This window comes from Neovison vison, chromosome 13 (assembly GCF_020171115.1).
Source record: "Neovison vison isolate M4711 chromosome 13, ASM_NN_V1, whole genome shotgun sequence".
In the NCBI taxonomy this organism is placed as follows: domain Eukaryota; kingdom Metazoa; phylum Chordata; class Mammalia; order Carnivora; family Mustelidae; genus Neogale; species Neogale vison.
In genome coordinates this window covers 34,287,744-34,314,313 of record NC_058103.1, presented here as the reverse complement: position 1 = coordinate 34,314,313, position 26,570 = coordinate 34,287,744, and the positions used below count along the sequence as shown (strand labels likewise).

At 32.7% G+C, this 26,570-nt stretch overlaps 1 protein-coding gene across 12 annotated transcripts in view; it reads left to right on the top strand.

The window, feature by feature from the left end:
• Positions 1–26,570, top strand: part of GPHN (gephyrin) — a 641,743-nt gene that overhangs the window by 317,715 nt on the left and 297,458 nt on the right. For 5 of the 12 annotated variants that reach the window (XM_044231062.1, XM_044231066.1, XM_044231064.1 and 2 more), the window contains exon 5: positions 6,212–6,250. The exons of the other annotated variants lie outside the window; for them this stretch is intronic. In XM_044231062.1, the coding sequence (XP_044086997.1) occupies positions 6,212–6,250 (39 nt within the window). The remainder of the gene's footprint in view (positions 1–6,211; positions 6,251–26,570) is intronic. 12 annotated transcript variants of the gene reach the window in all.

The window sequence follows — 26,570 nt, the reverse complement described above, 5'->3', positions numbered from 1 at the left end:
ACAATTTCTGTTTTTGAAAGAAAATTTAGTCACTAACGTAGGACATTTAAATTATGTAGTTGTTTTCAGGTATATATAATATTCTTCAGGAAACTTTATTTCCCTGGAAAAATATCATATACTAATATTCTAGAACTCTATAAATATTTATTTTACAGTGCTAGGAATTTTTTTTTTTTACTAATACCTGTTATACATGCTAGAGCTAAATATGACCATATTGAACCAGGATTTTGAGTACCTTAAAACTGTTCTGTATCAATAAGATAACTCAGCAATTGATAAAACCAGGATATCAGAAACCCTGTAATTGAAGTATTTTAAACTAGATTGAATAAAATACATCACTATTCTATGGTCAAATAAGGTTACACTTTATGCCATTTTAAGCTCTTCCTTTAATTTTTATGTAATAGTCCTGGACATAAGAACTATGTTACTATGTCTTACCTTTGTCTAAACATGGTGGGATGCAATATGATATAGTGGAAACACTAACAGTATAGAATCAGACATGAATTTGAATCTCAACTCTACCACTAAGTATGAAATTAACCTATTCCAACTTCATATTTCTCATTTGCTAAATTAGCTAATGCCTACCTCTCGGGGCTATTTTTTTCTAGTGATTGAGATTATAAGGATAGCCAGTAATAATCAATAACACTTATATATAGCACTTTACTATGTGTCAGCAGCTTTTTTAAGCATATGTTAATTCATTTAGTCTTCAGATGTATGCTGGGCTTCTATTTAACTCTTCAACCATATGAGACAAGTACAATTTTATATCTATTTTATATCTATTTTAAAGATGGAGAAACTGAGACACAGATGAATTAATTGACTTGCCCAAGGTTATCCTAACTAAGTGAGTGAGTAAGTGACAATAATGCATACAAAGCAATCCAGTATAATGCCTGGCACCTTTGTAGATGTTTGGTAAATGTTCATTTTTTTTCTTTACCCTTTCCTTCCTCATTTAATTAATATTACCTATTACCTCTAATTAGATGTGGCAGCCCCAAATAGTTCAGCTATTAACCCTTGTACTTCTGATATCCTTAGTTAGCTACTGATGTATGTTGTGGATAATCTAAAAAATAAAGATGTGAGTCAACATTTCCCTACTACTACTTTCAGGCATGGGACAAAGGAAAAAGATTAAGAGTTTCTATACTGTATATGATATGAAGAATGAGGCTTATTAGTGCAGTTACATTAAGTAACTCTTGATATCTTACCTGAACCTATGTATTTTAAGTCTCTAATTCCTCTGTAGTTTAAAGTTCTTGGAATATGCCTTGAATCAGCTGAGATATATGATATTCAGGGTAGCTTTTCCATAACATTCCACTTTATAGCTGGGGCTTGTAATTATTTTGCATATCCATTAAAAAACAGCATATGTCTTAGAGTATAGGCACATTTATGAGCTATCAGATTGCTAAAAACATCAATTGTAGGTTTTGTTCAGTTTAACAAGTATTTGTCAAGCATCTTGGGCTTCACTGAGTGAGTACTATGAGGTACATGTACTCCTAAAACAGTCACCTGACAAATCAAGACAGTATAAACCCAATATCAGAAATGTGCAGCCAAAATATTTCTTTAAGGAGAAAGATTAAGAGAAATCTAAAATTAATTTTAGTTACAATTAACCAGTACTTAAAAAGTAATCAGCAAAAAATTGGGGCAGGTAGTAGTAAAGTTAAAATTGAAGAAGAGAGATAGGATTCAGATTAGGAGAAAAGAGGAAGGACATTACTACTGGGAATAAGAAAGAAGGAGAAATGTATGATCAGCCTACAGAGAAAGATAAAATTAAGAAAATCCTCCTGGATAGAATCCTGGCTAGAGCAGAGGATTCATTTTACATAGAAAGATGGATAAACTAGACCTCTTATTTTAATCTCTTTCTTAGAACATCTAGAGTAACACCATCTGTAGAGATTTAAAAAAAAAAAAAAAAAACAGCAACTGTCCTAATTCTGAGACTCCTTAGAAGACAGAATTCTTAAGTCTAAGTCTACTATAAACCAGTACACACAGTAAAATCACACCATCAAGGCTCTTTAAAAGCAGATACTTTTTGAGATGTCATTTATTTAAATACACATTAGCATATCTTCAGTAGGGCTAACTTCATCCTTTTTGAAGATTTTTTAAAAATATTTTTTGTTTTGTTTTGTTTTTAAGTCCTGATTTAATCTACAGACCTAATGAATATCCACACCATTATTTGCAGATAGAACTGAAACTGCTGTGAAGCATCAAGTTCTAGTTTTTTGATTTGTTGTTTGGAAACATTTTTCTCATCATAGATTTTGTCAGTGATGTGTCTCAAATTAGCTTAGTGTTTTATATAAAATTACAAACTATGTAAAAAAATAGAGAAATCACAGTATCTCAGAGTTTGAAGAGAATTCAAAGGCCATTATGTTCAAAGTCCTAGCATACCCTTTTCATCATTCCCAACCTTTGTCTGAACATCTCAATTGCTACATCTTCCATCTGGATGTTTGTTGCTTTTGCAACTCTGTTGTTTGAAAGTCCAGACATATCAAACTGAAACCTGGCACCTTATCATTTCTACCCCATGGTTCTAATTTTTCTGTGCTCTGTACAAAAGAATGTAGATTTTTTTTTTTACATGATAGTTCTAATATTTGAAGATAAATACTACGTTTACTCCTTATGTCCAGTTACTTTTGTATTTTTTTTGCATGCATTTTTTTTCCATTAAACACAGAATGTGTTCCCATGATATTCAATCTCTGTTTTACTTATGCATTAAAAAGAAAGGCTCCTTGGTATTATTGTACCAGGGGAAAGGTAAAGATACAAAATTCAATAATTTAGATAAAGTAATTAGGGCAATAAGTGACATTGAATTTAAAACTATTATGTTGAAAGGCTCCTATTACATATAGTAAGAATAAAGGTACATTGTTCCTTCAGGTCAGAATTTTAAAATTTTGAACATAAGGCAAAACCAAAAATTTCATACATGGAGAACCCATATATAAAATACTGTCTTCATTCCCTTAAGTATGTTTCTTAATTGTATGCCTACTCTGCATCAGAATATGTACTGACCTTTTAGGGGCCCTTAAGATGATCATCATCAGTAAACATACAAATAATTACAAATACACTTATTATGCTAAATCCATATCTATTTAGAACTCATACTAGAGAAGTAGTATTGCCCATATAAATATTTGTGAGGCAGCATAACACAGCCTTTAAGAGTACAGACTACTTGGATTTGAATCCTAGATCTTCCTTTTACTAGTGACCTTATACAACTTACTTAACTTGCTGTACCTCAGTTTTACTATGTGTAAAATAGAAAGAGTGAGAGTACTTACCTCATAGGGTAGTTATACTATGTGAATTAACATAAGTAAAACTAAAAAAGTATATACTTGCTACATAAATATTTGCTATTATTACCTACAATATAAATAGAGCTTTAGCTTAAAAATGAGTAGATAATGGTTGAGTAAATATTGAAAGAATTTTCTCTAGGGAAAAAAATCCAGTAGGATTGAACCTAAAGTATACAATGGTATAGCTGTGGGAAAGGAGTTGATTGTTCTATAAGGACGAATTGATATAAGAGGACATAAATCATATTTCTTCATGAAGATTAAAGATAGCATTATAGTGCTGGGTGTCATTGAGAGGATTTAAGTGTTTCCCCCTTACCTTCTCCACCTCTTTCCTTAAGTTTGATTGTTGTATATGATATACTTGTATGTCTTAATCCTTAAGGTGAAACTTTATGTAAGAAAGATAAGTCAGGTGATTATGAGGTGATTTTGAATAGGGTTTTGCAAGTTTTTAAAATACTTTTCTATAAAACATGGGCATTTGAACCAATGAGAAAATAACTGTTAGTTTTGAATATTGTATAAATATAATAGTCTTTTTATAATATGTCTCTTGCTTGTGGTGATTCAAGACTATAGTTGTTTAGGAGACCACATTATAATGAGGTCAGTTTAGTATAACCCCATTGATGAAGTTCAAAAGAGATTCACATCATGCCAGTTTCCCACTCCTGTTAAACAGGATATGTTAAATAGGGTATTGGTTTGATATGAACTCTGTTTGTGGGCCTTATTTACTTTATCATTCCCTTCCTTTTGCCATTTTTAAGACTTACCTTTACCTATGCTATATCCTATCATTAAGATGAGGCTGCTTTTATAGGGTCAATAGATTAATGAATATCACCACCAGTATAAGATAACATTTAGAGGAATGAGAAGGCTACTTTTATAGATACTAAAAGCAAATCCTAGTATAAATGCGTCTTCCCTCCTAGGTGTCTTGGGTAGAAGCAGCAATGGTTATTAACAATAATGCTCTAGTTTAGCATTGCTCAAACTTTAGTTATTACTCTGTGCCTTCTAAGTATAAAATATCTTTGGACAGGAGTCAGCAAACTTATTCTTTTCAGGTCCAGGCAATAAATACTTCAGACTTTGTGGGTTCTGTACTCTCTATCATAAGCATTCAACTCTGCCGGCCCTGTGGCACGAAAGCCACCATAAGATGATATAAATGAATGAGCCTCACTGTGCCCCAATAAAAATGTATATATGGATACTGAAATTGGATTTCATATAATTTCCACATGTCATGACATACTATCGTATTTTGGTTTTTTCCAATCATTACAAATTTAAAGATCACTCTTAGATTGAAGACGATGCAAAAAACAGGCAGCAGGCAGGAATTGTTCCCTTGGCTATGACTTGCCAAACCCTATTTTAGAATATTCCTACCATATAGTGTACTAGTATCTCCTCTGTTAATCAAAGGCTCATAACATGTGGGCTTTTAGAAGAATGCTCTGAGAATTTAAGAGAGAGAAAGGTGATGTACCACAAGAAATTAACACTTAATAGATTCAAATATATCTTGAATGCCTGCTGTATAGATGCCAGGCATTGTTCAAGACACTGTGGATATAGCAATAAACAAAGAAGTCAAAAGTCTCTGCCTTTATGAAATTTACATTCTAGTGGATGACAAAAATACAACTAAACAAGTAAAATGTATAGTATTAGAGATGGTGATAAGTACTGTGGATAAAAATAAACCAGGGAGAGTGAATAGATAGTGTAGGTAGAAAGCAGAGTTGTAATTTTCCTGCAGAAAGCAGGAAGGCTTTATTGATAAGATGACATTTGAGCAAAGACATAAAGGAGATGGACCAAGCAATGGATCATGTAAAACCTGTATGCCACCCTTAGTATAATGGAGAGTTTTGAACAGAGGCACTACATGATTTGTCTTATATCTTAATAGGGAAACAATTTAGGAAGCTATTGAAATAATCCAGGTGAAAAATAATAGTGACTTAGACCAATGATAGAGGTGAAGGTAGTGAGAAATATACTATTTATATATTTTGAAGAAAGAGGTAAGAGGTGAAATAAGAGAAAGAGAGAAGTATGGTATAAGACCCAGGGTTTTGACTTGGGCAGTTGGAAAGATGGAGTTGTCATTTACTGGAGAAGACTGTGGGAAGGGGAGGTTTGACGAGAAACATCAGTTTTAATTTGGTCATAGAAATGAACTGCTTTTAGATATCCAAATGGAGATGTTAAATTGGCAATTAAACACATGCATTTGGAGTTCAGAAGAGAAGTCTAAGCTGGAGATACTTTTTTAAAAGTCATCAGCATCTTCATGGAATTAAAATCCATGACAATTGATGAGATAACTGAGGTATTTACTAGTATTATTACTTATTTATTGGTATTACTGCCCTTGCTTTTTTTCCTCATCCACTTTCAAAGAGGTAGGTAGTTTCTAGTAACTTATCCCCTCTGCTCACTCACAAATAGCAGGGATCCCACTGAATCAGAAACCTGACCTACACAGGAAGTACTAATAGTTGGCCATCCTCAAATTTTGCCATGGTATAAACATGGGAGTGAGTTTTCCCAAGTACCTCCTTGCTGGAAACGTTTGCACTGGAGGTAAGTGTGAAAGGGGAGGCTGTGGGAAATGACGGGGTGAGGGCTTCCTAAACCTTTCCCAAACCTTAATTATTGCTTGATTCTGAGGAATGGGGAAGGTTCAGGCTGGTTCTTATTTCCCTGAACCAGTTCATACAGCCCTAAATTTGACCTGCTTTCCTCAAACTGGGAGTCAGAAATCCCTTTTCTCTTCTGTTTTTCTGCTGCAGAAATTCCCAACATTCCCATTTTGTGGGCTCCAGAAAGGGGTAAGCGAAGACTTCAATCCCAGCCAATCATTTCCAGATTAATAATTTTTAGTGTTTTGGTTTTTTTTTTTTTTATCATCATAAAGAATGCTTGGACCCATTTTTCCCATCCATTTAATTTCCTTGTGGATTGTTATGTATCTATGTTCTAGGATCATTCTGTATCCCTGGGCAATAGAGTTCAGATTCATCTGCTATTTCCATTTGTGTGCTATTCTCTTGTGGATTCTCATATGCAGTTTATTGATGACTGTTGCCTAGATGGAAGAAACCCAATTCAGGAGACTGCTTTATTCTCGATTTCATCTTTTCCTGAATGGTGTTTTTGTTCCCCAGCTAACAGCTCTTTCCTACCCTACACAACTGCTTCTGATGATCTGTCATTGCTTCTCTGTTGTTCTGTCTTACTGCTTTGACTGCCTTTGATTTTTGCCTCTACTTTTTGCCCCACTTTACGCATCTGCTGAATGATTTGCATTCTTCACTTACTGGTACTTTGTCTATCAGCAAATGGCCTGATACTGCCGTATCCATCTGCTACTTTAGCTTTAGACTACCCAGCACTGTTTATCTGCTCTCCTACCATTCTGTATCATGGCCTTCCAAGTGCTATGCCATCTGCCTGCTTGATCTTGCCCTGTCCAATCTATGCCTGTAATATTTTAAGTAGGTTCATATTGTTTAGCACTTCTGCTACCTATCTCCACTTGTCTTATGCCACTAAATTGGACTGCTAACTAAGTTTGCTTGACTACTGTCTCCTTTACCTATTTGCTGCACATGGCTGCTCCATTAATTAACCTGAGACATTGCATTCATCTCCTCTGTACTCAGCCTTGCAACTTGCTGATCAGCTCATATTGCCTCCTTTATACTTTTCTGCATCTGGTAAATCACTGGCGTTATTCCTCTGTTGTCTTGTAACCTTGATCAAGTTTATTTCCAAGAAAAGTGTTGCCTACATATTGTCCAAACAGATCTTAGAAATAGGAAAATGCTTCACTTTTTAACAGTCCAGTACAGTTTACTCCTAAACTGACTTTCCAACTATCACCCATCCTTTCTCCTTTTTTATACAATTCCATTCTTCCCTTTATTTAGCAATAGATTTTTTTCAAATAATGTATCATCTTTGCTTCAGTTGACCTTTCACATCATATATTATGTACTTTATTTATTGTATACAGAATCTTTCAGTGATTTTCCATATATTAAATTTATTTCCTGGTTTATTTTCCATGTTCCAGGGCTTCATGAGGATGAGTTATTCCTATTAATTTTATCATTTTTAATAAGACTGAAAGAATTTCTTAAAATTTAAAGTAACATTTCCAAAAATAATAAATTTAGTTATAGTTCTTTGTGGTTAGTTTAAAGTAGCTTTCCACCCTGCTCTATTTTTCCTTTGAGAATATCATTTCTCAGCCACCCCATAATTTATGTAATATCAGTTCTTTAGATACTTTGATGTATTTATCTTTTCCTTCTTTTAGACTATATTTTCTTGTGTGTAGGTAAACTTTAAATTAACATTTTCCCATTATTTGCTAAGTGCTTGACATTTAAAAAGAACTTCAAATACAAAATTATTTGCTTGAAGCTTGATGTCTTATTTACTTATATTTAAATGAGAAACAAGATCAAACAAGAAGTGGAGAAGAATTTTGCGAACAATTTCAAGAGTCTAAGGAGATTGAAAGTGGGGTGTGGTGTGTGTGTGTGTGTATAGTTTTGAGGTGTTCCTTGTGTGTAGTTGTGAAGTGTACTTTGTGTGTATGATCCACAACATCATTGTGCTTGAAGTGTGGAAAATTCTGAGTATCCATATTAAATTTTATTTTACTTTTATGAAAAATGAAATGGGAAAGGAAAGGAAAGAAGCTAAAAAGAGAGTGATAAATTTAGGGAATATAGAAAAAGAGTATGGACATTTTTTCCCCTTTTCCTTTAACAATAAAGGTAAAATTAGTATGAAAAAAAAAGCTAGTGTAGGAAAGTCAAGAAAATAATTTCAGTAACTTTTAATTTTTTTATTGTGGCAAAATGCACATGACATAAAACTTACTGTTTCAACTCTTTTAGGTGTACAATTCAGTGGCATTAGTACATACAACCATTACCACTATCTGTTTCCAGAACTTTTTCATTGTGCAAAACAGAAACTCTGTACCCATTAAACAGTAATTCCCCAAACCTCTTTCCCCACCTCCCAGGCAACCTCTGTTTTAGTAGCTGTCTCAGAATTTGCATATTCTAGGATTTGCCCCATATAAGTAGAATGATATAATTTTTGTCCTTGTGTGTTTGACTAATTCACTTAACATAGTATTTTCAAGTTTCATCCATATAGAAGCATGTATCAGAATTCCCATCCTTTTAAAGAGTAATATTCCATTTATGTATATAGTACAATTCATTTATCCATTTCTCTGTTGATAGACAACACTTAAGTTGTTTCCATTTTTTGGCTATTATGAATAATACTGCCATTAGCAGTGATGTGCAAGCGTCTGTTTTTCTTTCCATTCTTTGGGTATTTACCTCGAAGTAAACTCCATAGCTTTTAATATTCTTGTCTAAGAGGACACTAAAGACCTCAGGGGAACTACGTAAGTAATATGAAAGATGGTTAAGTCCAAGCTAGTGTATTAGGAGCAGAAGAAATGATAAACTTTTAGGCAGACACAGAGGACCAAGTGAGATTTGGAAGACCTTACATTTTAAGAATGAAAGGGAGAATGAAACTGGGCAGATAACTGATATTTGCGGAACAGCAAAATGATTCTGAAGGACATTGAATTAAAAAAATAAACCAACTTAAGGACAGATGATGGCCTTTTTTGAGATGGAATAATGCTCTTTTAAAGAAGTAAGCATTTGAAAGGCAAGTTTTAAATGAAGATAATGGGATTGACATGAGGCAGCTAGGTTATATTTAGAGGAACCAACAATAGGAAGAGGAATTAATTTTAAATTCACTGGTACTCAATTCTGGATACCCAGTTTTCTACCTATAGAGGTTTTGCTAGAAAGATTCCTTTGACCAACCCTCCCGAGATTCTGATTCAACAGGATGGAGATATGGTTTAGGTAATGTGTGTATGCATGTGTGTGTGTTTAATCCACTGGTAAAATACAATGTGAGTTAAATTGAGCTCTATGTCATAGTGCCCTAGACCTTGTAAGAGTTACAAAAGTTGGAAAGAACTGATCCTTGTCTTCAAGGACTTTAAAACTGAAGTAGTTAAATATGCAATAAAAATGATTTAGGAATGAAGACTTTCAATCCATTATGTGATAATGTTTTCACATGTTAACAATTTTTTGGTGATTATACATAGTTCGTCTAGCTTTTTTCAGCCATGGTTTCTCATCTAATCTATTAAAAGCAAATGATTTGAAAAACTTTCAATTCTCCCAGAAGTGATACATAAACTAATACTCTTTCATATGCATAGGAGAGAAGTTAATTCATTACTTCCAATAATTCTCTCAGAACCTATTTTAAAAAGGCTTGTCTGTGCTATGTAATCTATTAGGTTTATGTAACACAAAGATAAGGCTATATTCTCAAGGAGCTTACATTACAAAAGAGGGAAAAAGACATTTAACCAAAAAAAAAAAAGTTTCTAATATTTCGAAATTTTGTTATTTTCTTCTACTTCTTCATAGAAAATGTTGAAGGCAGAGTAATTTTATATAAGGAAATCCTTTCACTTCTAAGCTTCAGTAATTCAGAAATAAGAGTGTCTTCTATAATTAATGCCTCATTACAACTGAAGGATTCTGGTAATAGTCTAATGCCAGTAAAAGTCTCTAATTTTAAAACCTGGAGCATTCAGTAACAATTAGTGATTTCATTGGTAGTTGTTAATAAACAGCATTATCTAAACCCAATGTTATTAATTTTATAGTGAAAGAATAGAGAATACCCAGAGAAAAATTGATAACTAATGTTCAGGAGGTTGTTCTTGAATGTTATTGCAAACAAAATGGGGTATTCTTCTCTTGGGTATATAACTATATACCAATATTGAAAATGTTTGGGAATTTAATTTATTCTCACTGCCAACTAAAACTTGCTGGAATTCCTGGTGTTAGCAGTTTCAGTCATATTCATTGGTTTTCATTAGGAAGTCAATTAATTAGTCATTTGAATTAGGAATTTATTTGTCCTCCCTATATTGATGGGTACCATCAAACTTGAGAGCAGTAGGCTTCATTCACATTGCTCACTAATTCACAATGATTGCTTTAAAGGAATCTCTTTAAAGTGCTATACTTAAGTTTTACTAACCTATTTTTTCCTCCCTTCTCCTGATGTCCTACTAAAATTATTTATTTTATCAGCATAGCTGAAGGAAGATCAAAGTTCTTATGTCAGGAGAGAAGCACCAAAATAGAAATTATATCCAGATTTAACTTGTTTACTTAAGAAAGTGAATAACTTTAAAAGATGTTGTTTCACTTTTATTTATTCTGGAAAACATTTTTATGCAAACTAAAGATTACACAGAAATTTTAAGGTAAGGTGTAAAATCTGGGATAAAGAAAAAAATATAAAATATTTTATTAAACTCATTTTTATTAGTAATAAATATACTTTTCTTTTTCTTGTGATCCTGTTTTGAAGGAAAGCTAAACTGAAAATAGTTATATAATGTGGGGGTTTTTTTGTGAAAGTTAACTTGAAAAGGCAGTTTCCCTATCACGCCCTTATTAGGACTCAAATCTTTTTTTACACTTAATAACAAGAAAATCCCCTAAATTTCCTTAATATCAGGAAATTCTTTGTAGGCAACTACACCTAACAAACAAGTTGTCATTCTTTCCTGAAAACAGTGGGACGTATTCAGGATCTTGCAGAGGAAGATATAGCTTCCTTACATAAACATTTTGGGGAGGTAGTTTTACTCCTTTGATTTTGAATATAGATGGTGACAACAGCAGACATTATAGTCTCTACATCCCCTAATGTCTTTCTCTTCTCTTTGCTATCCCACCTTCAAATATTTCAATGTTGCTAGCAAAAATTAATGTATTACACCTTTGGCACAGAGATCCAGTGGAGTGAGAAAGATCATTGAGAGAAGTTCATTGCCTCATCTATGGCAACTATTTGATACAAAGATCCCTTATGTATATTTAATAATATTTAATTTCATGGATATCAAAATTAGTACTTGAATAGTTCATTAGTTAGATATTTGAAAGTTTACAAAATACAAGCCATCCCAAACATGTTGTGTTTATCTCTGAACACATTTTAGATTTCTTAGAATATTTCATCTTTATGAAGAAATAGAGATTATGTTCTATTCATGTCAGCAGTATTAAAACATCTTAGATGTTCAGGAATCAATATTTCTTTGGTTTGTCCCTAGCCATACTATAGTAGTAGATATGTATTTACTTTGGAGTTAAAGGTAATAATCCCAATGTAGATATCTTAAGCACATATTCTGAAAGAAAAAAATCTCTCAGAAGTTAAATTTATTTTTTCTCATTCTCAACCCAATGCCTTCTGGCCAAAATTAAGATTGATCTTGTGAGGAAGTAAAAATAAAATGCCTTTTAGGATATCTTCTCATTATGGTTAGTTACTAAAAATAAAACTTAAGGGGCCCCTGGTTGCTCAGTCAGTTAGCGTCTGCCTTCAGCTCAAGTCATGATCCCCGGGTCTCTAGCCTCACATCAGGTTCTTTGCTCAGTGGGAAGCCTGCTTCTCCCTCTCTGCTTACAACTCCCCTTGCTTGCTCTATTTCTCTGTGTCAAATAAATAAGCAAAATCTTTCAAATATAAATAAAAGTAAAAAATAAAACTTAAGACCATCTGCAGAGAGCTCCTATTTTATTAACGAGAAAATTTGTCTTCAAATTTCCATAAGTCCCAGTTATTGTTAGAATATTAGGAACAAACCTGGCGATTCACAGACCTGTACCCCTGGGGATAAAAATATATGTTTATAAAAAATAAAAAAATAAAAAAAATAAAGAATATTAGGAACACAGTATAACATAGTATTTTGCATGTGTTAAGTATTCAATAAGAGCATTAAATGGTGACCTTTTTATTGTGACACAATATTTAAAGTATTAAAGATGAGATTAAAGATAAGAAAAGTATATGGTCATTTATGAAAAAGAAAAGGTGAAGATTTTCAAGTATTTATCTTGGCTATTATTAATAACATTAAAAGAAACAATACCTGTTTTTTCCTGAATATAGTTTTCTGATTATCCTGTTTTTTCCAAAAAAAGAATTTGGAAACATAGGAAGCAAAATGAAGTAAATAAAGATCATGAATAATCTTGGCACCTAATTATTGCCCAGGACAAAGTGATTAGTCTTCACAATGGGTACCCATCATAGATACAGGTTTATATCTTGGGTTTCTTAATAACATCATCCCAACTGTGTTACCATATCTACTAAAATTTACAGTTACTGTGTGCCAAACATTGTGATAAGCACTTTATATACTTTATATAATAATATCTTATTTAATCATAACAAAGCTACATGAGTACCACTTAATAAAATTAGTTTTAGAAAGATTAAATCATGAAATAACCTGGATCACAAAGCTAGTAGAAGGTAACAGAATTTGAATTTCAACTAGGTAGGTGGTCTTGACTGCACAACCATTGCTTTTTAACCACTCTGCTTTTTATATAAATTAAGCTTTTTTCCATTAATAACATTTCTACCAGAAAGGGGAGGATTGTCAATCACTACAGAGTGTAAACAAGTTATGATTAATTTAAGTTCCCTATCTTAACCATTTAGGCTCGCTCTTATTTCCTATCATAGACATTCTTTTTATATAAATTCAAAAACATACCTGATTATCACATTAGAAATATTTCCTTAAAATAGAATAACTGATTCAAAATTAAGTCTCATAATACATACTGCCAAAATTGTCCTCTTGAATATGTGTACATATTTATATATTCATATTCTCAGTTTATAGAACTGAACATTCATTATCATCTTTAATCTTAACAATTTGATAGATAAAAATTATATGGCTTCATTGGCCTATTGTAGATTAATAGTGAGATTAAACACTTGTGTTTGTCTAGTTTTTTTTTTTTTCTTTTATAAATTGCCCATTTTCTTTGTTTTCTTTTGGCTCAATAGCCTATTCTTAAAAACTGATTCTAGTTACAACGAGAAGTCTAAGAAAGTGCTTGTCAGGAAATAATTTTTAAAGAATGAGATTTATATCTTAACTATATCATTTTGACACAAATCTAAACCGGTTTATTTTCTCTTTTCTCAAACTCCATTTACATAATAATACTCAATTATTTCCTTACTTACCCTCTTACAGCAGAGGTCAAGCCCAAAACCAAAGGTATGCAGTTAATAAAGTACAAACATACTATTTTCTAACAAGCTAGTTATGCCCTTTGTGAAGTTTTCTTTTTTTCCATAGCTGATGCACAATAGTTTATTTTCTAACTATTCTTTTTTTATGGAATGTTCATGTTAAATACTTTATGTACAGAAAATTTTGGGACCTTAATATTCTAGAATTAATTGTCCATTCATAGCTATAAATCTTGCAAAAATTTATGATTAGGACTTTGAAAATACATAGCTACTGTAGTAGTTACTTTAAAAAAAAGAACAAATACTTCTATTTATACAATTTTTTTTCCTTGGCAAACTCATTTTTTTTAATGGGCATTCCAAAAGAAATAATATTCTAGCGTACAGTTCATGTGAATTACCATTTGATTACCTACGTGCTTAAGGTATTTCATACACTTTTTCAGGTAGGTAGAGCATAAGTCCCCTCCATTGTTCAAAACAGCTTTTTTTTTTTTTTTTTAAACTTGCTGCTAACATGCAAATCACTTCATGCCCCAAGTTTTTTAGTAAGTGAATTGTTTAACACCTGGCTTGAATTTTTCCACAGGAACTTTTATTTATATAAGTGAGTCTCAACCTGGGGATTTTTTTGGACCCTGAGAAACATTTGGCAATGCCTAGTGACATTTTAGTTTTCAGAACTGAAGGGATACTACTGACATTAGATGAATAGAGGCCAGGGATGCTGGTAAACATCCTGCAATGCACTGAACATTGCTTAGAACAGAGAATTTTCTGGCCCAAATTGTAATAGTGCAGAAATTGAGAAATCCTCATTTACATAGTATTATTGAGTACTTACTTACTGCCAAGCACAGTGTTTGGGGCTGGGGACACATGGATAGAAAGTTATGATCATAGCACTCAGGGAAGTTACATTATGGTTAGGAAATGGAAAGAATTTGGTAAATAAACTATAACATGATCATCAGTATAGTAATAGTGTGTATGTGATATATTAGGACCAGAATAAAGTCCACCTGGGGAGTTAGGGAAATTTTCAAAGAAGTGATATTGGAACTGTTATTATTGTTGTTCTTATTATTATTGTTTACCTTTTACTTTAAGTTTACAAAAAACACACAAATAGCATAGTTACAACTTAGTGGATTTTCAAAAAATGAACATACATGTGTGACCAGCATGCAGATAAAGAAACCAGATTATCAGCATCCCAGATTATGCCCCCTTTGTGTCCCTTTCAGTAATAGCCCAACCCTCAAAAGTATTACAGTTTTGACTTTCAGCATCATTGATTACTTTTGTTTTTAGTAAACTTTATACAAATGAATCTTACACTGTGTAATCTGTTGTGTCTGGATTCTTTTGCTCAACATTATGTTTCTAAAATTGATTTGTTGCATGTAGTTCTTTGTTCATTATCACTGCACACAGTAATCATTTATGAATGTGCCAATATGTATTAAAGAAACAATTACTGAAATCCTAAGTCTGCCGATAGATCAGTTTGGCTGCAAAACGTGTTTTGAAGGGAAACTGGCAAGAGAGAGCCTGGAGGTAGGTAAGGCCAAATGATGGACACCCCATATCATATAAAAGGCGTTTGGGTTTTTTCTAGTAAAAAATAAATACTTTTTTGAAAGATGTTAAATAGCAACGAATGTAATGAGACCATTTTGGCAGCAATATAGAGGATGGGTTGAATGGGAATAAACTTGGCTATTAACATTAATCAGGAGGCTATTGAAATATTCAAACAAAAGATGCTGAGTACCTATTGGCAGACAAAGCCAGAAAGAAACATGACTTTCTGAGGCTAAAATTAAGCGCACTCTTTGACTAACTGGGTATGAAATTTGCAGGGTATAGTTTTCTGAGCCAACCTTCAAAAGCCTATGTGTGTTACTGAAATACAAAATGTATACAGTAAAGAAAAATAGTAGAATTCAGTGTTAGCAATTAAAACTGAATTCAAAATAATATCCAAATTTATAGTGTTTGAAATTGTAGAAAAACATATATCACTAGTTGAAAATTAATAAACTGATGAAAATCTTCATGGAGAGTCTAAGAATATTGGCTACAGTGTAGCACAAGTCTAGACTAATGATACTGGCTTTTTATTTGTTTTCATTTTAATTTGAAATTTGTGACTTTTTTGTTTCATATATTCACTTTATCTTTCACTAAATTAGTCATGAGTACAGTGGGTTTTTTTTTTTAAACTCATTTACTCATTTAGTCATGAGTAAAGTGGTTTTTGGCTCAAGAAATAAAATGAGACAAGAAGTGTGTGTGTTGGTGTATGCACTGAAAAGCAGGAATTGAGAGAGGGAAGGAAGAAAGGAGTTAAAATATTGTATCCATATGAATGAGAAAGAAACTGTCTGAGGTAGAGTTAATAGAGTTCCCAATTGTTATTTCTAGGTCGGAAGATGACTGCATTTTACTTTTGTTTATGCATGTATCCCTAGAGAAAATAAAGGCAGTGAGTCAGAAAGTTACCCATAGTCACCAAGCAACAGCATCACTTCGGAGATGTACTTATTGCTGAGACAGTGGTTAAGAGAGTTGGCTCTTTGTGACCCAGAAAATGAGTGCAATTAGCTTTTGATAACAGAGCACTCAGTGTTTTTGAAGATGAACATCTCTAACATGATTTTTTTTAAGTTATAAACCCTTTATAGATATGATTATTCACCTAGAGAGCCCAAAAAATTCCATTGAAAAAGTATTAGAATCAAGAAGAGTTCAACATGGTGGCTAAATAAAGAATAATTTACCTTATAAAAATCTATATACTAATATTACTTCAGTTAGAAACAACCATTAGAAAAAGTAACAGTAGGGAGCACTCCTGGGTGGCTCAGTTGCTTAAGGATGTGACTCTTGATTTCAGCTCCAGTCATGATCTCAGGATGATGAGATTGGGTCCAGTGTCAGGCTCTAGGCCTGCGTGGAACCTGCTTAAAATTCTCTCTCTCCCTCTCCGTCTGTCCCTCTGTCCCTCTGTCCCTCTGTCCCTCTCCCTCTCAAACACCAGCTCCTGTGCTCTCTCTCTAAAAAAAGTAACACAAAAAGATCTTATTTGTGGGGCACCTGAGTGGCTCAGTCATTAACCATCTGCCTTTGGCTCAGGTCGTGATTCCTGAGTTGTGGGATCAAGCCCCACTGTGAGGCTCCCTGCTCAGCGGGGAGCCTGCTTCTCCCTCTGCCTCTGCCCCTCCCCCTGCTTGTGCGCAGGCACTCTCTCTGTCTCTCTCTCTCCCCCTCTGTTAAAATAAATAAATAAAATCTTTTTTTTAATATCTCATTTGCAGTAGCAGAAAAAAGTAAATTTTATAATACCCAAGAATAAACTAAAGGAATTTGCCAGACCTGAATAAAGAAAACTTTATTAAAAGACATAAAATATAGCTTTAATGATTAGGAAATTATGCTGTATTCTTAAATGCAAACATTTTTGTGAAACCATCAATTTACCTTAACTTGATTGATGAATGTGATAAAATTCCCAGTGGATTTTTGGGGGACTATATCCAGTTGATGTCAAAACAAAATTTTAAAAGAACAAATTATGGAAACAGTTAGTGATTTCTTTAAGTAAAACAATGAGAGGGCCTTAATCAGGTGTAAAAACATAATATAAAGCACAGTAATTAAAATACTTGGTCTGTTTCAGGAAAATAAAGTCAGAGATAAATGACACCAAATGATATTTCATTAACATAACTATGTATAAAATTGGAATTTAACATATTATAAATGTGACATTTTAAGAAATTAAAGGAAGGAAGGGTCAGTCAATAAAAGATGTTGAGAAAATTGGCTATCCATTTTGGTGGAGATTGATCGTGCAACTTAAAATTAAACTACGAATGATTATATATTTAAACATTAAAAACTATGTTTATGAAAAAAAACTATGTTTATGATTTTAAAATTATTTTAATGATCTTTAGGTAAGAGAAACCTTTCTAAATGAGACATAAAAAAGAAAATATAAAAATATTGATAGATAGTCCTATCATTAAGCATTGGAAACCTCTTACTGGAAATGCCAATTAAGCAAAAATTGTTACAAATGTTAAATGTTAAAAGGTAATATTTGCAAGAGATTCAACTGCCAAAGTTTTAATATTTTTAATTTGTAGAAATTTCTTAATAATTCAACAGGAAGAACATGGACACCAATATAGAATACTAGGCAAAAGATATAATCAGGCAGTTTGCAGTGGGAAAGAAGCAAATTGCTTTTAACTATGTGCTCATTATAATTGGTAAGAAATGTACAATTCAGAAATATTGTATTGCTTTGTACAAATCAGTAAAATAGCTATTTAAAACAGAGATAGTCTGGTAGTGGCAAGGTTTGGGTGAAAAGCCCATTGTTCAGAATATAAACTGGTACCATTTTTCTGTAGGGCAATCTGCAATTTATTGAAAATTTCAGTGTAATGATATTAAAGACATTAATTTTATAGGGAATAAAACCGTTTACAAAGAGGGTACAGCCTTGAATAATTATTGTTTTAGTACTTTGAAAAACCTTCCCACTGTAGAAAAACTTGATCTACTTTAAGAGCAAATAACCTGTGAGGCATGCCATTGTAAAAGGACATGTAAAAGGACATATACACTGTCTTTAGATTTACTTTCCCCCCCAAAATACCATGAGTTGGAGGTCAGAGTAGTAGGGAACAGAAGCCAGAACTATAGGAAACCAGGACTTTGGACACAGAGGAGATACCCTGATGACTGTAGCTGCACTGTTGGTGAGATATTTAAGCTTGGACAAACAGCAATATGTGAAATTCAGCCTGGGATTCTCTAAGTCTGTGAGACCACTGTGGGAGGCTGAAGTGGAACCAGTCAGTGCTTAAAGGTACCGTCTTGTTAAAGGTAGAAGCAGAAATAAATTTTCACCAAACGAAATTATTTTCCCTAGTTTAAGTAAACTCTACCCCAACAGATTAAGATCAAGTAATAATATTAGCAAAACCATTAATCAATAGGGGGACTGAAAAATGACAACTAGTAGGGCTGTCAAATACAAAATATAGCACAGCCCAGAATTTGGTGACCATTATCATTATTTTTCGTACCGAGGAACTTTCGTTTAGGACTAATGCTAAACCAGACAGGATGCAGGCACAAGAGAAGTTTATCAAATTGTGCCTGACAAGCCAGGGTGTATGCTTAAGCTACTTGTGGTGCAGTCTTCCAAACAACAAAGACATACAAAGGTGAAAACATTGCAGGAGACCATTATTTTTGAATGAGCAATTTGGGAGAAAATAGAACTCCTAGAAATGAGAAAATATAAACTAAAATTTTTAAATCTGTAAACAGAGGAAACAGCAGATTAGAACAGCAGAAGAATTAGCATACCAAAACATAGTTCTGAGAAAATCACTTTATATTAGAATAATTACATAGATTCATGATATTATATAGGTGCGGGAGAGACAGACATAAGTTATAAAGAAAGAAATGAGAAGGTCCACACTATATTACATCAAAGCTGCAAAAGAAGAGAATAGAGGAAAGGCAATGATTACAGAGGTGATGGCTATAAATTTACCAGACTACTGAAAAAACAGGAAACCACATGTCCTGGAGGTATAGTATAAATTGAGAAGGATAAATAAAATAAATTGATGCCTGAATACATTAAAGTGAACTTCAAAACCAAAATAAAAGAGATGCTTAAAGCCAGAGAAAAAGGATAGATAACTTACAAAGGAATGACAGTAGACTTTTTTTTTCCAATTTATTTATTTTATGACAGTAGACTTTTAAACAACATTGGAATAAAACAGATAGGAAAAGAATATCTTCTAAATATTGAAAAAGTTATATCAAATGATTTTATACAGGTTTTCATTTCGTGTTGTAAATATGTGAAGTGTCTACTTTGAGATTCGTAATGTAATACAGAAATTTGTTCTAAAATTTTGGATAGAAACTGATCATATTTACTAGGAAAACAGTATATCAAATCATAGGATGCCATGTACCTATTCAATTTGTGATTTTATATTAAAATTTCTAAAGTGTTTTCTTGATGAAGATAGCATATTTCAAAACTGAATTAAATAAGCATTGTTTTATTTTCTCTTCCTCATGCATTCAGTATTGTCATTTTTTTTCTACTGCTCCATGCCTTTTCACTTCTATGTTTTAGACAACAACTTTTTAAAATCTTGTTTATCACAGGAGCAGTGAGTGTCTCACTTGATTAAGTGTCAGACTCTTGATTTCACCTCAGGTCTTGATCTTACAGTTGTGAGTTTGGGTCTCATGTTTGGCTCCACACTCGGCTTGGAACCTACTTAAATTTAAAAAATAAATAAAAAATAAATGAAGTTAAAAAATCTTTTATTACATAATAAAAATAGTATTCTTAATATAAGATAATATAATAAAAGTTTTGCTCCTCCCACATAATAATTTTGCCTCTAACATAATAATTTTACAATTTCATTTAATTAAAAAACTGGAAAATCTTGAAACCAACCTGTACAGTGATCTTAATATGTTAGGACTGAAAACAATAGCCAAATATGGAAAGAGCCCAGATGTCCATTAACTGATGAGTGGATAAAGAAGATGTGGTGTATCTATACAATGGAATATTACTCAGCGATCAAAATCAATGAAATTAAAAAAAAAAAACAGTGAAATTTTGCCATTTGCAATGAAGTGGAAGGAACTAGAGTGTATTACGCTAAGCAAAAAGACAAAGACAAATACCATCTGATTTCAGTCATATGTAGAATTAGAGAAATAAAACCGATGAATATAGGGAAAGGGAAGGAAAAATAATATAAGGATAGAGTGGGAGGCAAAGCATAAGAGACTCAAATATAGGGAATAAATTGAGGGCTACTGGAGGGGAGATGGGTGGGAGGATGGGGCCATTGGGTGTGGGCATTAAGGATGGCACTTGATGTAAGGAATACTGGATGTTATATGCAACTGCTGAATCACTAAATTCTATCACTAAAACTAATACTACACTGTATGTGAACTAATTCAAATTTAAATAAGTCTTGAAAGAAAAAAATGTCAGGATTGAAAACTCACTCATTTTTGAGTCTTAGGTTACAAGTTATCTATTGTTTAACAAAAGCAGTGTCCTTTTATCTTTAAAGATTTATGCCTGAATATGTCATATTAGACTCAAAACATTATAATGTCTCATATTGCTCTGAGGTAGCACTTAAGTAATTCCAAGCTTGCTTCTCAGTTATGGTAATGACCCTTATCATTTGTCCCCTGCTTTAATAATCTTAACCACTTTTGACAGACTTAATGTTTTGATTTCTTTTACTACTTACTTAGTTTCCTGACCTACCTCTCTGAATTACACAAGAACAACTCAGATTTAATCTCCATTTTTATAACTAACTTTTAGACCTACATTTGCCCTGATTGATTTAGGCAAGATTTATTTTGAGCTGAGGGAAATGAATACTATGTCATAATTTTATTCTTTTTTCTGATTCCTTCCAAGTTTAAACAATTAATGTTCCTTTGATATCTTCTGGTCATTGCTGCTGATCAGAGACAGCTCAGGAAGGTCAAGGAGTAAAATATTCCTTACATTGACCCATCATTTTGTAATATAAAAAAACTTTAAAAAGATAGAGAATTTGATGAAGTGGTGGTATCTGGAAATTATTCAGAGAAAATTTAAAAATTAAAAAAAAATTTTAAATTTTAATTAAAAAATTAATTAAATTTAATTTTAAAATAATTAAATTAATTAAAAAATCATAGCTTCTGGGCAATTTGCATTAAGAAAAAAAAACTGGGATATGACAGAATCTAGTCTTGCCATTCCCCATATCTCTACCTATTTCTTTGTTTTCTGTACTTTCCCTAGAGGCAAATTCTGATAGGTATAAAAGTCTATCCTTCCTATTGTGGTTCTGAGCAAAATGAGTTTCCATCTGCCCCACTTAATGTTTCTTCATTGGGTGTCCTCTGCTCTTGGGTACTTAATCTTTTTATGTGAAGAGAGGGCCTGAGTTAACATGTTCATAATTATCTTTTTTTTTTCATAATTATCTTAATATAAAATAATATTGCTTGGTTACCAAATTTTTCAGGTTTGTTTTAAAAACCTAAATTAAAAAATAAACAGAACCTGATTTTTTAAATATCCTTTGTTGGTTGACTCTTGTGAATTTAGGGCTACAATTTTAGATCATATCATTGGGCTAAAATGGGCACCAAGGAGGTAACATTGAAAGAGGAAAGGTTATAAATGAAAAACCTCATGGCTGTGTGTGTATGTTGGTATGTATCTTAATAAGCATAATCATTTCTACCCATTCTGACTAGATGACGGGATTTGTTTAATGCCAGTAGATACAACCAACTTCCTCTCATTCCTACCGTCTGCCCTAATAAAGTCAACTGTTCAGTTTCCCATAGACCAAACTTGGAGAATTCAGTCCCAACCCTACGAAATGTGTGCATTAGCCTCATTTTATGCAGTGTAATTTTTTTCTTCAGTGATGAACTCTATTTTGACTTTTCTTAAATATCAGTCTTTAAGGCAACATAGGCTTCATTTGGATAGCTAAGTACCTTATTTTAAGTACTGTAATATAAATGTTCTGAAAGAGTTGGCAATCCTCAATCCTCAAAGTTTAAATTACAGATCCTGATTTGGAGATATTAACCCCAAATTCCACACCAAAAAAAAAAAAAAAGGGGGTGTGTATGTATGTGTGTATGTGCACAAGTCTATAAAAATAATGATTCCTTGGAAGAACCTCATAGAATAAAATAGTTCTTTTATACATGTTTTTCAAATTAGAGTATATGTGAAAACTGTTACTTAATTTTCTAAGATTTTTTATATTTATGATTTTATTTTTACATTTCTGTGGTTATACCTTTTTCAGGGGCAAAGGATAGCTGCACTTCTTTTTAGAATAGTGTTTAAAAATTAGGCCTCTGGTTATTTTTAAGTTTCTTATTAAGAGATTTTTCTTTCAATGAAATAAAGGTAAAAATTTCCTTCACCTAATATATGGCAATTTTATTTAATTAAAAATGTCTTCTTCCTTTTTTATTTCTTCCAGGTTGTAACTCAACTGAATTTTTTAAATTCATTCTTGTATATGTGGAAGCTCTTAAAAACTAAATTTTTCTACTATGAAGTATAATAATAGTTGATGGAAAATGAGTATGTTAAGACCCCTGTGTTTAATATGAAAAAAGGACCGTTAACTTGAATTGAGTGGAGCGTTGCCTCTTTATGTTACCTTATTTTTCACCACCCTGAGTCATTCCCATCCTAACAGCTGTTGTTTTTATAAGCTTTAATTTTTAGTGTATGGAATGTTAGGGAAATATAAAAATTAATATAAAGTTATGGACACATTTTTTTCATCTTTGCTTAGGTACATAATCACATTGCTGTTTTCTTTCAAGATTTTATTTATTTATTTACTTAAGAGAGTCAGGGGAGGGGAGCAGAGAGAAAGGGACAGGCAGACAATGTGCTGAACACAGAGTTCAAGGTGGGGCTTGATCCCACAACCCTGAGATTGTGTCCTGAGCTGAAATCAAGAGCCAGACACTTAGCTGATTGTGACACCCGATAGATACCCCTGCATTGTTCTTTTCTGTTGGACTGAGGCAAAAGCATAAATCAAGAGGTAGTATTAGCTCTTTTTCGTTCAAAAGATATTTTCTATCTTCTCACATTCTTTTCCCAGTTTCCTTCAGAGGTATGGTAATGTTCAAGGCTGTCTTCCTGGTAATCAGTGTCTTCAAAACTGCTACTCTTGATAATTCTTCACTAAGTTTTCAAGATAGTTGCTGGCATGTTGCATTTTTCAGACATCTTCTGGTAATCCATACACTTTCAAAATCAGAGGAGATATACTCCTACAGAACTATTAAGTTTTCACCATTGCTTGCTTTGGTGATAACAATTTCTACAACATAGGTAACTTTAGATTTATGTTTTATTATAGATAATAGTACCTAACGTTTCTTAAGTATTTGATATGTATTGGAATAATACTAAGTATTTTATATGTTTTATTGCATTTAAGCAGAAGGAATAAAGATCATTCCTGTGTCCAAAGGGTACAATGCATATAATAATAGATTAATGGATTAAGTTCAGATCAGAGTTTATAGGTCTGAGATCCTTTCTGGAGTTTTCTGTTGATTTACCCTGTGGCATTGAATTAGTCATAGAATTTATAAAAAGAGAAGTAATAAATCTCCTCTGTATTATGTAATGCAGGAATATGTTAACAATTTAAATAGAAGATATCAGTAGATGTTTTGTAAGAAAAGCACCATAAATAAAAACTTATAATTATTGAATTATGTAGTTAAAAAAATATTACTTGTGTTTAGCTCTTCAGTGTAGTAAGAGAAATAAGAGCCTTTGTCAGAGCATTCTAAACTTAATCTAGTATATTAGTTATTATACCAGCATTATATTGTGACATCCTTTCAATTAGCTAAAAATGTTTTATAGTTTTAACACTTTAGTTAAGAAGAGTAACAAATATCATTAACCTTTTTTATGAACTGAAAAGTGAGAGATAAATTCCCAGAGGCAGAAAAACACAAGCTGATATTCATTTAATATGTGAGCAATGAAGGAGTCTTAGGTTATAGATGGTAAGTAAAAAGCCTGATTATAAACTGAGACATTACTGATGAAGTTTTAGAATTAGGTAAGGTTCAGTGGGGGTAGAGTCCGGAGCCCTTGACCAAGAAGGAACTCTTGAAATACATTTGGTGCAAAATGGTAGTTTATTAAAGCATGGGGACAGAACCCACGGTCAGAAAGAGCTGCCCTGAACTTGTGAGGGGTGGCCGGTTATGTAAGATGGGGTTGAGGGGGGTAAGGAAAAGGGAGATTTCAAAAGAACTTTCATATCCTAAAGAGGACCTACAACATACTGGATACCAGATGCCTTGCCATTATCAAGGCTCTTTTCCCCTTCTTAGCAAGTTATTAAGATAGTTGGGAGATCCCTAAAGAATGTCGCATACTTCCCACCCAAGGAGTGGGGGTGGGGGCAAGTTGCAGGGTGTCAACCTTTAGCTTTGTCCTCAGCCAGCCTTATGTTCCCTCATCATTAGTAGCTTTATGATCAATCTTTAGATGAGCAAAACTGTAGAGCAACTTGTTTAATTCAAGCTACAGCATGCCATAAGCTCTAAATACTTAAGTGTATACATTTTTCTCTCATCTTTACTAATGGAATTTAGTTAAATTTATCTCAAAACAACAGAAATATTGGATTTCTTTCTTTTTAGGAAGGACTTACTCATTTTCTCCTTTCCCAGTTGGCTTCTAATTTTAAAACTGAGGGTGGTATGAGATGACAAAATACAACACTTTATAATGATAATTAGAATAGAAAGGAGCCATTTCTGCTTTTTTTTCTCTCTCAGCAGGTCTTCCACTCATCTTACTTCCTTTACTTCACCTATTTCTTATTCCCCTCACTTTGTCACATGTGCCTATTTTGGTGAGAATCTAGTTTTGCAGAATGAGAACTTTAAACATAATAATTACATGTGCTTAATGTAGATACTATATAAAGAGGCCACAGTAAGAATTATTACATTTTAGGGCAAAAGAGCAAAGTTTTAGGCTTTCGAAAATCAGTTGGCAGTGAGCCATTTGCAAGTACCACATATAAGCCTAAAGTAGGAGCTTTTATTCTCAATTAGTATGTTTAAGCACAGTTAGTTATGTTGTTATATGAATACTAAAATTCGCATTGCTTTAGGTATACCAAGTACTTATATGTCATCATTAGTAAAGTAGAAATTCAATGTATAGATTTTTTTTTAAGGCAGCTGTTATTTCTCTGTTTATATTATACACTACTAACTACATTGAAAAAAACTCTGGAGTAGTGGGAATAGAGACTGGGTAATGTTCTCATCAGCTGACTAACCAGACAGTCCCCTTTTAGTATAATTTCAAATTGTATCATCTTTCAACTTCATCTTTATTCAGATTTGAGAAATGGGGTATTTTCCTATATCTATAGATCTCTTCTGAGGAGCATGAATGAGTAAGATTTTTTCCTAAATAGCATGAAAATACATATGAAGGAGTGCTTGGTTAAGTGCCTGCCTTTGGCTCAGTTCATGATCCCAGGGTCCTGGATTTGAACCCCACATCAGGCTCCCTGCTCAGCAGGGAGTCTGCTTCTCCTTCTTCAACCCCCCCCATGGTATCTCTCTCTTTCTTTCAAATAAATAAATAAAATCTTAAAAAAAAATAAAAATAAAAAGATATATGAACCAACACTTTAAACTTTACAACTTTTCTTTCTACACAGTGAGTTATTTTTCTTCCTTTATCAAACATTAATTTGATAATCTTTATTGTTTTTCACATAATGCCAAAAATGAGTAAATGTATATTCCACATATAAAAAATACTAATAATCCATAGAAATATCACTATTCTTCCACCTTTCCTGCAATGAGATGTAAAGTACTGCTATTTATACATGTGGAATATGAAGATAAATATTCTCATGAAAATCTGTTATACAAATAATTTTCTCATCTGAGTTCCCTGATTTTTTGTTTGATAATTTGATTATCTTCCTCTCCGTCTGCTCCTGCTCTCTCTCCTTGCTCTCTCTACCCCTCTTGCTCTCACTCTTGCTCTCATGTGCTCTCTCTTTCTCACTCTCTTTCTTTCTAATAAATAAAATTTTTTAAAAAATAATTTTAAAAGATAAATAAATCCTTTGGTTGAGCTAGATAAATTGGTTGGCTAGCTTTATGGGCCATACTGTACAAAAAATGCTTATCTTTAAACATTAGAACCTGACTTAGCATGGTGATATGTTAACTCTATGACACTTAATGGGGAACTGATTTTCAACTGTGGTACTCTTGGCATCTTATACTCACTACAAAGTCATTAAACAGAATGGAAGATGACATTGATGC